We start from the raw sequence: 14,903 nt of genomic DNA, 5'->3' as shown, positions 1-14,903 counted from the left end.
TTTTCCTTTTATTTTCAGAAAAATGGAAAGCTCAACAACAATACTGCAGTGATTCATTCAATTAATCTTAAAAGAAACCAACCTGGTTGCCAAATTTCTTTCCTTAATCCATCCTGGCTGTGGCAGTACACTACTCATACAAAAGCTTGAGCACATCCAAGAACTACACATACAGCCTACTCACCACACATGTGGCTGTGTGTTGTTCCAAAAGGGGTTTTCTACCATCTTCCTGACATTACTAAGACATGATGGAGGACTGAACTTGCAGTCCACTTAACACTTTGAAACTCTGAATTTCTGTTGAGTTCAGCCTTAGTGGGCGCCTTTCTGAAGCAGCCCAAATTAAGAGCTGACACAGGCTATACTCCCCTGTAAAACTTCCTGAGGACCACATATTGCTATGGCTTAACATCCACTATGTGTTAAACCCTATTACACATCTGCCTGCCGTCAGCTCTGCAAATTATAAAGATGGAAGTGACCACTGTGGGTCTCCTTTGGGATGAGCAGGACCTGCTGTCATGAGGAATGGGGCCCCAGGGCTTGAATGTTTGGGTTTTTTCCAACAGACAACAAAAAGTACCTGGTGTAACCAAGTCCTTATTTTTGCCAGGTCCAGTGTGATCAAAAAAAATACCCCTTCAAGTGAGTATTATATTCAAGGACTTGGCAACAAATTGTCAACAGGCAACTGCTTTCTAAATGCATGTTGGCTCATGTGCAGGTTAATGCAAACAGTATGTCCCGCACCCCTGATACTCTGTAGGTGTGAGAGAAGTTCGAAGCCCCCAATCAACAAAAAAAAGGGTTCATTTGGAAACTGCCCAGTGGGCCTTTTTAGATAATATAATTTTCAGATGTCCATGCATTCAACACATGCAAACCATTTGTTCTGTGCAAATTCAATTCTTACCGATCCATTTATGCAGGGAACATCATCGTAATGAAGTGCCATTCCACTTGGACAGGCGTAGCCATTGGCAGTGCTCCCCCGATACGGATTTGTAGATATAACTCGCCTGTTCATAAAACTGAACAAAGCAAAACAAAAATAATAAAAACGAGTGCTTGAACCTAAGTCTAAATGATGATTGAGTGGTATCTTCCCTGTATCCGATTATGTAGCCTGGAAGCACATATCTTCTCACTTTCTGCAGGAAAGCTGAGGACAGTTTTCCTTCTTTTGCTACTCACATATTGCTGCTAGCAGCCAATATTACAACACATGTTCCTGTACTCCATTCTTACAGTGGGGATAAGACTCTGTGAAAGCCAGGAGGGCAACAGCTGTAACTGCTCAGTGGCACGTTTACATGGGAACCTGTGCATCTGTGTTATAAACCAGCTTGCCAGGGTACCATAAAAGGTCCCTTGCTGTCTGCATTGGGCAGAAGCAGGTGTTTCTGGGTGTATGCGTGTTCAGGGGGGGTGCAAACTTAGGAACTGAGAGAAACAAGAATCAAATCCAGCAAAGATTTGTAAAAAAAGTGGATCTTTGATGAAATCTAAGTTCACATATCTATCAAAATTTGCTGAGTATTTTCTTCCTCAAAATCTGGGAGTTTTTCATTTCCATATCAGAACTTTTGGCTGGGTAGAGTGTGCACAATGTCACTGTGCTTACCAACTCTCTGTCTGGGTGACTGTGCTTGAAAATACTCTATACGCGCATTCTTGCTCTGTCTCACATTGTGGAACTGAGCCTTCTAGACACTTCAAAAGGGAGATACTTACATATAGATATATATAAAATCATAGAATCACAGATTCATTTAGGTTGGAAGTGACTTTTAAGATCATCGAGTCCAACTGTAAACCGAACACTGCCAAGTCCACCACTAAACCATATCCTCAAGCACCACATCTACACGTCTTTTAAATACCACCAGGGATGGTGACTCAACCACTTCCCTGGGCAGCTTGTTCCAGTGCTTGATGACCCTTTCAGTGAAGAAATCTTTCCTAATATCAAATCTATACCTCCCCTGGTGCAACTTGAGGCCATTTCCTCTTGTCCTATCACTTGTTACTTATATACGCTATTATATATACTGCTATGTGCATTTATTTATTTCATGGACTACACTGGGCTTTGTGTTAGGAGCAAAGATCTAACAATGCAGAAAATGGCAGAATCAAGCCCAATACTAACGATGACCCCAAGGGTGAGTTTTCCTTTGTAGCAACTGCTGAAATTGAACAAGATATGGAGTGAGATCCCAAATAATTTCTATAGCTTTAGGTGTATGTGAATGGAAAAACAAAGCTTTCCATCCCAAACAATGGAACTATTCAGACTCTGTGCTGACATTCATAAAACATGATAAAGCCATATTAAAGCTGAGAGGGTCTTCTGGCCTGAGGTAGCTCTGGCCTGAGCTCAGGAATGCTGTGGTTTCAACAGTTGCTTTCTTTTGGCTTTGGAATAACATGAAGTCCATTGAATGTCTCATTCAGCGGGAGACAGGCCTCATCCAACCGTGGCTCACCTGAGCCATGGGAGACCCGGGCTCACAGGAGGGATAAACCTGCCTGGTTTGTTGTGAACCTTTCAGGGCAGGGGCAGAATAACCACTAGACAGAAAATTTTCTTACTTCAAACAAGCAAACAAACAAACAACAAAAAGCCCAAGATAAAATTCCATTATAAAAATATTTTTAACTTTATCAAAACTCATACTTTATTAGATGTTATTAAAAGGCTGCATTTGTTTACCATTCCTCTTAATGAAGACCATTACTCAAGTGTTTCTGGTTAGTCTGAAGGACTGCATTTGGAGCCATTATTCTATTTCTTTCTCTTTAAGTAGAGTGCTGCATAATAATATTTTCTGAAAACTGGGATATTCATTAATGACATCTGATGCACCTGTAGTAACTATTTCCACCACCAAAGGAAGCCAAGATTTATCTAAGTGTCTGCCAGCACTTCATAAGCATTACTTCACTAAGCCTCATTAATCCTGTTTACAGGTGAATCCATGTAAGTTAATTGTATTCTGAAACTGCTAGATGGGAAAGCAAATGGAGAAAACCTGCTTGGAAGTACTTTTTTCTTCAGCCTTTCCTAGATACCTAATGATTTAGGTCAAGAAAATTGATGGGACTATTAATGAAGAGCCAATTGTTTTGCAAAGCATCAGTCTCAGGAAATGAATAACAAATAATCCTGAAGTGACTGTGATAATTAAAGCTTTAATGATAACTGCAGTTAATTTGGAATACTGCTATTCATTCTATAAAGGGCAGCAATAGTATTTGATTAACACTTATGTATCATTGTAATTCCTTCTCATCTTCTAGTAGTAGCTGAAAATCAGCAGACAGCTACTCTAGTTGCTTATCAACAAGCTCTTACAGTCTTTTAAAGACACCCAATGAATTTTAACTAATTTTTAATAGGGGAATTCTGCTATTTTGCAAGTTGCTTGACATTCCTTTCTAACATGTGGTCTAGTTGCATATGTTTTTTCACTTGGCTCCAATTAATATCACATTGGTTCACAAACGGAAAGCCAAGCAGTATTCAGGGGGAAAAGGTTTCCATTCTATTTCTTTCTTAAATGTGGTTATTGCCAGATGCTGACTGAAGCAAAAATACATGTCAACACAGGATAAACTTTTTCAGCCCTATTAACTTCAAACCAAATATTAATGTAAATCTGTAAGCTAAGTGCATTTTGATTCTATCAAAATTATCTGTTTTTCACAAAACTGGGCTTGTGGTAACACTTCGGTCACTTTGGTTTCTATCAGAAGTCATTCAAACCAGATCCTGAATGAAGCTGCCCATTTTCTCTCATCAAAGCTCTCTTAACACCTTGCTAATGGCAGAAGAGTCTTCTTTTGGAAAACTCTGAAGCTTTTGGGGTTGTTTTTTTTTTGCACTTTCAGCCTGTTTAAAGTTTTGATGGGCAGATGGGGTGTGATTCTCTAATATATTAAATCACACGAATTCCAAATTTGTGTGGGTAGACTAATTTTGCAGCGAGATGAGGAATGATGCCATTGCCAGCTGTCTTCTCAGGCCACCCACTTTCTGACCTGGGAAACCTCCGAGTAGGTCTGCAGCAGGGCATCCCGCCTGTCCCAACTGTTCCTTCACTCCTGCTTCTAAACAACCTCATCTAGCCAAGGAAAAATGACAGTCTCTTCTCACCAAAGACTGCTTTAATGCCTAAATTGATTTGAACATGTAAATCACTCTATATGCTAAGTATGCGTTACTTTCCCTAGCGCAGGATGTGTGCTGGGGAATTCACTGTGCTGATTTGCAATTTAAACAGTTCCTGTGCTGTGCCCTAGCCACCTTCCCAATTTCCACCTCCGAAGTTAAACCCCAGAAATTAATTGGACTGGTGTGAGCTTGATGAAGTTTTTAATTAATCAAAAAAGAACTTGAGAAGGAAACACTGAGGATGTGACTATCGACGACTTAAATCTGCAGTGCATTTTTAGTGTACAGGATATATTGGCCAATATATGCTGTACATATTGGCTATATGCAGAGCAAACACAGCCAATAAATAAATGTGAACTACGTAGTTGCATATTTATTTAATTTTCAGCTATTAGTCCTCTTCCAGGGATAGTTCTAAAAGTCTTCAGGCAAAATAAAATATTAAAATATAGCATTTGATAAGGAGACTTACTGACAAAATGAGTAAAGATTTGAGTAGAGTTGGATGGTGTCTGCATCTTTTACAGAACTTAACAGGATGCCAACATGATAATCATAAACACAACTAACATGCTGCAACGCTGAAACACTTCAGGAGTTCAATATCTGGCAAAGGGGGTGGATTTTGATAAGCTCCCTTGGCACCGGAGTTAACATAAAGGTATACATTCTCACAGTACTGGAAACACCCGGATAGCTGAACACCTCTCACCAGAAGGTCTGTTTGGCAGCCTGGATGACGCTTGCCGTCATTTCCACGTCGATGTAGTCATAGTGCAGCGCTCCGGGATCTGTCGAAGACCCTGTTTCCGCCAGCAAAATTCCTATCCATCTGCCCATGTCTTCGGAGGAGGACGCCTGCAAGGAGAGGGCAAGGGTGAGTGTCAGGTCTTTAGTCTGCCACTGAGCTGTGCATTATTTCAAAACAGCGCATTCTTCTTGGCTGACAAATTGCTACCACATCGTATGAGAGGCTCTGGTTTCTCTCTGCTGAACAACTAAAGCCCTTGGATTTCTTATTAAATTTGCTTTGCTAGGAGTGCACTTTAAGCAAGCTATGTGCTCATCTGTTATGATGTAACACAAAGTGGGCAATCTCCAAAAAGAAGAAAAAATAATTGTTCAAAGCTAGTGGGTTTAGATTCAAGCCATGCTTATTTTAGACTTCAGAAAATTGAAAGCTGTTACAGAATTATTTCCCTAGGCTGGGGGATTTTAGTTGGGATGAATCCTAAGAAGAAAATCTTAGTCCTAAGTAGAAATGAGGGAAATAAAAATGAAACAGTAGAAGAAATTTTAGTGTTGGTTTTTGAAAAATTCTAATACATTTGTCTAGATGATGGCATTTATATTCCTATTGGCACAAATACAAACATGACTACTGTTAAAATAATTTTTAATTTTTCATATTTTGCTTCAAGTCACCGACTGCAAGTTTAAACAGTAGCAAAATAAATAGTGGAAAAAAGGGCGGGGAGAGGAAACTGTGCAGCTTCTAAATTTCTCATTCTTTTTGAATAGTTCATTGCCTTTCGCACTTCCTTGAGCTGCTTTCTAGTTTTTCAACTTCTCTGAATTGCTCACATGTAACAGGCCTGGTTGCAAGGACAGGAGACTAATGTGACCTGCAGTTGGAAAGCCAAAGTGGTCAAAGGGTCCACCCTGCCACCGAGAATGAAAGCTTGCCTCCTCCTGTATCTTCATTATACTTGGCTTTAAGTGTCTTCTCATTTCAGCTTTCAAAATATGAATTAAGCCCCTCAGAAAATCCTGACCCACCTAACACAGACAAAGGTATGACCTTCGTAGTGCAAGCAGGGTGCCAGTGTGTACACGTGTGGTGTGTCAAGAGACTCACCAGGATGTTGGCACACTCTATTTTCTTACTGCAGAATTACCGTAATACAGGTACAGACCGAGCAAAAGTGGTTCGCATAAGTAGCAGACAAATGAGGGTGAAGGGCTCTAGAGTTCCCATCAACTGTGATCCATTATTTAATTATTGCTAAGATATATACCCAAAGTAATTATATCCCTGGTGTGTATAGAGAAGGAGCAGGGATATTTTAGTAACAGGTCAAGGGAAGGTCAGTGTACACAAAAGCGTCTTACTGAGAAGATTTCTGAACTGCATTAAAACTCAGTTCTCTCTTTCCCTACAACTCTTTAGTATTTCTTTTCTCCTTCCACTATTTATTATCCAGCTCTGCAATAATATTATTCCAAAGATTATTTTTGAATGGCCAAGTTGTATGAAAGAGCTTCTCTAATGTAGCTTGTGGGTGTTCCTGCGAGTCATAGCCATTAGCAACCACCGCACCTCAAGCACAGCAACCTCCTGCCCATTTCGGAGTAAGCGGAAGGTCAGGGGATGCTTCGAATCCAGTCCTGGAATGACTTCACAGCCACGGAGAGGGATAGAAACAATGTGTGTCTTCAGATCTGTCCTGTCCTTGTGGAAAATTAGTTTATTGTCTTTCACTCTGCACCAGCGCTCACGCCAACGGTTATTTGAGAGCACGTTGAGGTATCCTGCAATAAAAAGAAACGTGAGATATTTTGCTCCTGACTTTTTTTGAAAGGAAAAAAAAGGTAACTTACTTTTCAGTGTAATGCTAGCACTTAAACAACTTATTCCTCTTATAATAGAGAGTCCATATGGATTTTAGGAAGACAAATAAATGTCCCTGCCTCACTTCTTTTAATTAAAACTTTCACTGTGAAAATAAGCTAGAAAAAAGCACACGTGATGCTTCTCACGTGCAAATGGCTGTTCTTTTAGTCACTGCAGCGGCTGGATGAGCAGGAGCACACCGATCCCCAAGACTTCAGTGAGAATGGGAGAGGGACGGTGACAAAAAGGTATGTACACAGCTGATGCGCTCACACAGAAGACCACCTTCCCCATGTGTAATGGCTTTGATACTGTGGCTGACCAAAATTTTCTGGGAAAAATCACAGCTTATATTATATAATTAGGTGATGAGCTACCTTCTGTAACATCCTAAATCAGTGTTTTAAAGACCTACTAAGCATTGTTGTTATATGTTCTAATTTCATTTAGAAAGAAGAATGCACATTTTGTTTGCCACACTTTTAAAGAAGAGTTTAAAATATTGCTACCAATGCCAATAAAAATAAAATTCAAGAAGTAAATGTATATGAAATTTAGCTAGACTTTAAGACAAAATTTTAAACAAATATATTTTTCCCCCCAGGGATAATATAGTACCCTTACAACAAATCAAAATTTCATGAACAAAGTGCCTTTAAAAATACCTGCTTTTCTTATCAAGCTCTGTAGCAGATATAGTGTCTAGGCATATAATATTAAATGGACAGTGTTTTGTGTTTTTCCTTCTCTGTTCCAGACCAACAATCATTCCAGACTCTAACCTCAAAATCAAGACAGTGCACAATTTTCCTGCCTTATTTAGTTTGGGAAAGAAAAAAAAAATCTTTTACTTTTGCTTCCACATTATGAATGCAACACGAATTCATCATGTTGCTGCTTCCAAACAGGCTATGAAAAGGGAAACAAATGATCTCTTGCACAGGCCAGAATTCATGTAAAAAATTTGTCTTCTATCTCAAGTCTGATTTTCATTTAATCCTGTTGGATAGCTATCTTTTTGTTTTTCATTAGAACTATGACTTATCATTAATTTTTCTGGGCTTCCCTTCCAACATTATGGTTCCAATGTCAAAGCTTGATCCAACAGGATATAGCAGATGAGAATTGCGCACATCTTGGAAGGTACCATAAAAAAAGGAGGATGTGCACAATCCTCTGATTTTGGCTCCTTGTGATGATAACACTCTCCAGCTCTCCTCCCTCCTCCTGTAACAAAACCCTGTATAGCTGTGCATTATAATATAATCCCTAGAAATGGAAATCCTTCACATGCAAGCCAGCTGGCTTGTTTTGGAGCGAGAGTCCTTTTTTTCAGATAGTATTCTTTTTCCCCCTCTGCTCCCAACGCACCTCTCAGAAAAGCTCCTCCAAACCCTCCTACTTCACTTGGACTAAGGAGGATCCCATGCTTTTCCTCCCACATAACTCTACTTAAAACTTCAACAGTTAACATGATCAGAATGCCTTGAGAGTTTTCCCGGTTGAGGCATCAGCACTTCAGCTTAGCCCAGGTGGTCAAAGACCAGTGGTGCTGTAGGGAAGAGCCTTGCCGTGACTCTGACTGCAGGTGGGTTCCCATTTCCACTCTAGCTGGGTGTCCCCTGCAGCCCCGCTGGGCTTTTCCCTTTGTTCATGGGAGGTATTGCTTTTTAAAGTGTAAAAGCTTTCAACTATGGAGCAACCTCCCAGAAGGCATTGCACTAAGCCAAATTTCTGGTGGTGCAAAACTCCTTCTGCAGTGACTTCTTGCAACGACCTCTTGCAATGACCAAAGCCTAGACACGTATATATTTTCCTATAAAATCTGCAAGAGGTTTTGAGTAGAGCCAAATGCAGGCAATAGTAATGGCTGTACTTACATCCATAGCCGAAATAACGCTAGAAATACTAGGAATTAGACTGTACAGCTGTGGTTAACATCTCGCATAAAACAGAATAATCAACAGAGTATGAGACCCCGGAAGTTTGAGTTTTTATGGAAGCCAGATGCTTCAAACAATGCATCTGTCTGGATACAGCTTTCTCCAGCTGTTCTTTTGGTTGATAAATCACTTCTGTACTTAGCTGATATATAGACATACATACACACACTTATTTAATCAAAGATAGCTTATGCGAATGATTCCCAAAGTATGGCTTGAGAACCACCTGTGATCTATGAAGGTCTCGCTGGTGGTCCATAGACCTGCTTCTTTCACATTGGGCAAGCATCTATCACACTTCATGCACCAATGAATTCTGCCAACTGCTGCCTAATCACAGATTTCTGGGTTTCCCAAAGTTTTACTAATCAATTAAATGGGTAAACACAAATCCAAATTCAGAATCTGGTGCCCCTGCTTCACAGCATTCTTTCTGGGGAATTTTTTTTTTTGAAGGGACTGGGAGAAGGATGGGTTCTACCTTATTCATGTGTGGAAGTGTTACCTAATACTGGAGTACCAGAAGGCAAACAGGAGAATGTAAATACATCACATTGTTTGAAAATACCAGAGATGTGAGGATATCAGCTAAGTACATTGCACAAAGTCCTAATATGTGAGCAAACATTAACAGCTAAGATACAAAACATAAACATTTTCTGCATGTTTTTTTATATACTTCTCTGGGGCTGCCAAGCACTACAGCTGTCACATGGAGTGACAAACATTAGGAGTTAAAATAGCTTACGAGAAATTTGTTACTTCATTCAAGTTTTGCCCAATATATACCACTTTAGGAACCCACAATTAAACTCAAATAACTTTGGCTGAGGCCAGATGACTGCTGTCCTGATTGCGGTCCCATAAAACTCCACCACGATCCATCATAAAAGACTTGATCCCTTCCCAAGAACCTTCTTCTCATTCCTAGCCTAAACTCATTTCATAGTCCAGCTATGCTCATTTTATATCCATTTGTTCAAAAACAGCTCTTTTTTCTTTCTGTTTTTGTCCACGCTACTCTTCCCCCTCACCTTTGCAGAGAGCAATGATATTCCTTCTGAGCCTGTGCTACCATTTTATTTAAAAAGTCAAGTTTTTCTAGTCTCTTTTCAAATTATAAGCTCTTGATTACTCTTCTTTCATTCTGAGTGCATCCTTCCAATGTTTGGGGAAGAATTATAGCAGTAAAAGCAATTTTAGAGGAATTTCTAGGCTAGAATTTTATAAAGTTTTAGTCACAATGTGCATTTAAGACTCAAGGAGAAAAATCGCTTACCACATGTTGGAACATCTTCTTCAGCTGATGAGGTCTGTTCATCTGTGGATGGCTTTTTCTTTCCTAAACCAATGATCTTCGTTATTTTTTTCCCTGTTACTTTAGTCACAGTGCCCTTGGCTTCTGATTTTGAACTTTTTTTCCTCTTCACTATTAAGAAAAGAAAATTATGTATTTTAGTGTGTTTAAATTAACAAATGAATAGAGAAAACACAAGTAAAAACAGTGGTTCAGACAACTAATCCTGTGCAAGGTGAACATTTGTACAAAAGTTGCAGACTGCAATGAGATAAACATTATATGCCCCCTCTAATAGAGATGCATATAAAAAAACTCTGTGCTATAAAAATCATGGCATTCAGAAAGATAAGGGGAAAAAATCAAGTTTCTAATTTAACTTAATCTAATCAAGCTGAAAGTCTCTTTCCACAGCAGTCATCATCTAATTTATCAGTATGACTGAGGTACCTGCATATTAATTTAGCTCATATCCACAAGAATAAAAATCCAGCCAGACAATCCTTTGTTGTTCCTAAATATTTACCTCAAAATACTTCAACAATTAAGTAGACAACAAAGACAGAATATGTTTGCCTAGCAAAAATACTCCAGCCATGTACAGTTAGGTTAATGCATCTTACCACAATGGACCTTTTAGAGAGACAAGACTTATCAATTAACTACTAACAAATTAGTGGGATCAGTATAAGCATTCAATGGTTAGAAGCTGACACTTTTTGTGATCATGAGGGCTTGGAAAGAAAAAGCTCTGCTGAAAAGAGGTATTTTGCTAACACCCAGTCTATGCTTCTATTAACTTGAGACTAATAATATTACAGCTCTGTGCACTCAGGCATGTTGGGCTGCTGAACATAACATGGCAAAGACTATTGATATAATTTTTAAAAGTGCCTAGCTGACTAAAATCCTAACAAATTAAAAAAAAAGTTTCTAATATTAAACAGAATCGGGAAAAAAGACCCTTATAAAACAGAACAAATGAACAGAAATTGCATTGAGTGGCCTAATTTGGATTCCAGTAACGGAGCAGAAGGCTCTCTGCTAACTGAAAGGGCAGCAAAATATCTATCAGCTTGCCCTGATACATGATTGTGATGAAAAATACATTTAGGATAGTTACTGATTGAACTGTTGTAACTTTATCCCTGACATATCCATTCTCTTTGCAACAGGGACCATTTAGTGATTATGGACTTGTGTAAACTGAGGAAAAAAAGGAAAAAATGTTCATATGAGAAATGACTGTATGAACTGATGAACTGGGAATAATGCACGGAAAATAGAGAAGTAGTTTGGGACTCACAATGGGATAATTTATCATACTTAGTTTAATTGTTAGGAATCATGGAACATTATTTAGAAATTGTACCTGTAGCCAAGACAGTACAAGTCTGTCGCCTGTTGCATGGGGTGCCGAGGAGGAAAGGCAGCTTTTCAGGTGTGGATAGCTGTTCAACAGCAAACTCCAATACAGGGACACACATGTGCAAGCAGAGGTCTAATTCTCTTTTCCCAAGGGAAGGGTGTTCACAACTTAGGTTGTGCTCTCTAAACATGCAATGAGCTCCCTTGTTCAAGGGAGGAAGGCCACCCATTCCGTCCACTCCTGTCACCCCCTGCCCGTGGGAAGACCTGGAGGCAGCACCTGCCTGCAGACAGGTTCCTGTCCCACGCAGCAGCTGCCTGCAAGTCCAGCTGTGGCTGTTGAGTGGGGAGGAGATGGAAAGCATGAAAAAAAAGCCAGAGACTGAGAAAAACTCGTCTCTCTGAGACAGAAGCCCAAAGGAACCATTCTCAAGAGCATGAACAGACAGTAGAATTAGCCCATTTCAGTGCTTTGTTGTTCTGTCCTATCTTCCCTTCACACTGCTGCTTTATTTTTCTGCAGAACTGAGAGGCAGCAGAAATGAGGCCTTCACGATTTAATCTTTTTGAGTCTAAAGACTATACTGATTGCCTGACTGCCAGTGATTGTTGTCACAAAAGCCTTTTCTTCTAATTTCCTTCCCCATGGCAAAATGAGCAGCTGGTTACAGGCGGAGTAGAGGCTGGCTGATGGATGACGGCTGGAGATGACTGCTCTCTGGAGTGTCCCTTCCCACGTACTCCCCTAAGTGTTTCCTATCCATTCTTTAAAAAAAATAGTGTAACTTCATCCAGAACCACTTAAAATGATGCTAGGGATATTTTAATCTCCTTGCAGTCATTAATGCCTATTATTTTTATTACTACATATTGAAGGTCACAATTTTCAAAAGCAACTGGTATTTTTAATTACCCTCCTTGGGACGTCTAAGCTGGGCTAGTTTTCCAGCAGCACATGCTCCATTAGCATGCCTTTGTGGGGCACGTGAGCCACTTTTGAACAGCACAGCTTTTGCGTCACAGATGCTTCTCAGCAGGTTTCAGAGAATAAAATAGTAGTGTGCTTTCTGAAAGCTTGGTAGAAGATTTTATAGGGTGAAATCAAACCACGTACCACAACTTCGAGAAGCCACAAAACCTGACATTGTTCTATACTGTTAGGTATGTCAGAGATCTGTATAGTCAGGAAATGTTGGAAAATGACCCAGGGAGAAGATAAAGGAAATGAGACAAAAGGCGAGACAGCGCTGGCACCAAGGCCAGTATTGACATTGTGCTCACTGCAGCTCACATTACCCTTCAGCTTGACAGCTGCAGAAAAGCGTCTGATCTAAATGATACCATTGCTATATGGCAAGTTAACAAAGTCACAGAATTTATTCCGCTTTGGGGAGCAGAGAGGGGGTGGGGAAAAAGGCATTGGGGCTGTTTTTTAGATATAACTCAGAATTCCCTCTGCATTTGGGATGGGCCTCTGTTAGATTATAAGGACTACAAAACATGCATGGTCCCAAAGTAGCATATGTGAAATTATACACATATATACTCACAAACCCTCTGATATTACATGATTATATAAATTTTAGTATGTTAATGTAAATAACCATACATAACAGTTTATAGATGTATGCATCTGTGTATACACACACATACAGAAGCTGTGTATATTTGTGTAAACATACATATTCATGGTTCTTTTCTTCTAGTATTTAATGATAGCTCTTTTGCTTATAAGCTATACACCCACTATTTATGTTGCCACTATACAGTTAGTTACTAAAAGCAACTGTTAGTTGCCTATAGTGGTCACCCAAGCTCTAAAAAACTGTACTTTTGAACACACAAAAGGCCAAGTCAAAATTTCTATATTCTGTTTCCTTATACTACTTATACCAACTTTACCTGCACAACAACATCATATGCCTTCTGTTACTGCAGAATTTTAAGGATTCACTCTTCACATGGTTCAGCTTTCAAGGTAAACTGAATCCTAATACAAATACTCAAAAGCTTTACTGCCTATTTTTAAAAGACAAAAGCCAGGTATTTCACTACCTATCACTCCCTATATGTACATATTATGTACAGCAAGCATCTCTGGAGCTGAGACGTACCTTGTTCTTTCCCATTGCACACAGTAGTGATGCCATTTTCCACAGCACCCTCTCCATCTGAGCTTGGCCTCTCAGATGACAACTTCTGCAGGGACAAAGAGATTAGTTGACATACAGTGTTGGCACCTTCACCAAATGAAGTGTAATAAGTCAATTTAAAAGTATGGTTACTGTAAAATAAAACACATTTCAAGCTCTCATCCACTTGGAAGAAGAAGACAGTAAAACTTCCGTTTTAAAGTGTTTTTTTATATTGCCATATAGGCTTTAGAAAAACATAGAAAACACAAAATAGGTCTATTAGGTTTTAAAGTATAGTCAAAACGGTGAAATGCCTCTTAATTCAATAACTCTTATTACACAATATATTTTTAATTAATTTCTAGTCTCTAAATGTTGCTGTTTATTAATCTCCTAAGCAATGAACAATTACATGGACCAGATAATTTTAAAATTATTTCTTGAAAAAATGCTTCACATGCATTTACAATTACATATGCATTTACAGTTACAACTTATCAGAAAATAGTGCATTCCTGCATGGTGCTTCAGTACTTTTAATATCTGCAAAAAAGAGGCTTTTGAAATAAATTTTTAGCACTGATTATTCTGTAATGGTTGCATACAAGATATAGGATGACGTGGTAAAGAGCTTATGCCAGCACAGTTTTGGGAACATTACTCATACGTGGGGACGCCATGAAGATGATGTACAGATTATCACGAAAAGAAAAGAATGAGTAGGTTTGTTACCTTTTTTCATGGCATGAATTTTAGAAAACAACTATATTATGACACTTTCCGTTACTTTGTTCATACTCTGCAGGTGTGTGCAAGCATACAAACACAATAGCTTTTGCCTTGTGAACTCAGGAGGTGTGAGTTGTCATGGGACATGCTTTGTTCTTACTGTCCCAGGTGCAACACAACGTAACACTACTGACTGTAGCATCCTTCCACCACAGGGGTAGAACTTGCCATTAGGAATTTGGTGACAAAACATTTGTCAGTGTGACTTTTAAGCAGGGTCTGCAGAGGGGTCTGCTCACATGGATGCCTTAACAGAGCAGGGGCTTAAATCAGTGCTGGTAATGTACTGATTGCTCACGGCAGGATTGTTCTCCTTCCTAATTCTTGCTCTCGTATCCTGCTGAGTCAAGGCAGCAGAGAGAACCACATGTGAATAGCCAAGTTTCTGTGTTGAGGCACAAATGCTTGAAAGGGTCTGCCAGAACAGTGACCTCAGCAAGCTCAGGGAGCTCTTCAAGAACTAAATTCTCAAAAACAAAAGACTGTCCCCTAAATCTTTTGTACATTCTTCAGCTATTTTTCCCTGAGGGTCATGTCCCTGCTTGCTCTTTGCACTTGACGGAGAGCATCTCTG

At 39.4% G+C, this 14,903-nt stretch overlaps 1 protein-coding gene across 4 annotated transcripts in view; it reads right to left on the bottom strand.

Annotated features, from left to right (window-relative positions):
* AFAP1 (actin filament associated protein 1) overlaps positions 1-14,903 on the bottom strand; it is a 120,831-nt gene that overhangs the window by 14,247 nt on the left and 91,681 nt on the right. For all 4 annotated transcript variants that reach the window (XM_064449077.1, XM_064449075.1, XM_064449078.1 and 1 more), the window contains exons 8-12: positions 13,520-13,604; positions 10,020-10,169; positions 6,504-6,715; positions 4,896-5,041; positions 917-1,034 (exon numbers count right to left, since the gene is read on the bottom strand). In XM_064449077.1, coding sequence (XP_064305147.1) covers positions 917-1,034; positions 4,896-5,041; positions 6,504-6,715; positions 10,020-10,169; positions 13,520-13,604 — 711 coding nt within the window. The remainder of the gene's footprint in view (positions 1-916; positions 1,035-4,895; positions 5,042-6,503; positions 6,716-10,019; positions 10,170-13,519; positions 13,605-14,903) is intronic.

Source organism: Phalacrocorax carbo, chromosome 4 (assembly GCF_963921805.1).
Source record: "Phalacrocorax carbo chromosome 4, bPhaCar2.1, whole genome shotgun sequence".
Lineage (NCBI taxonomy): Eukaryota > Metazoa > Chordata > Aves > Suliformes > Phalacrocoracidae > Phalacrocorax > Phalacrocorax carbo.
This window is presented reverse-complemented; position numbering and strand designations above follow the sequence as displayed.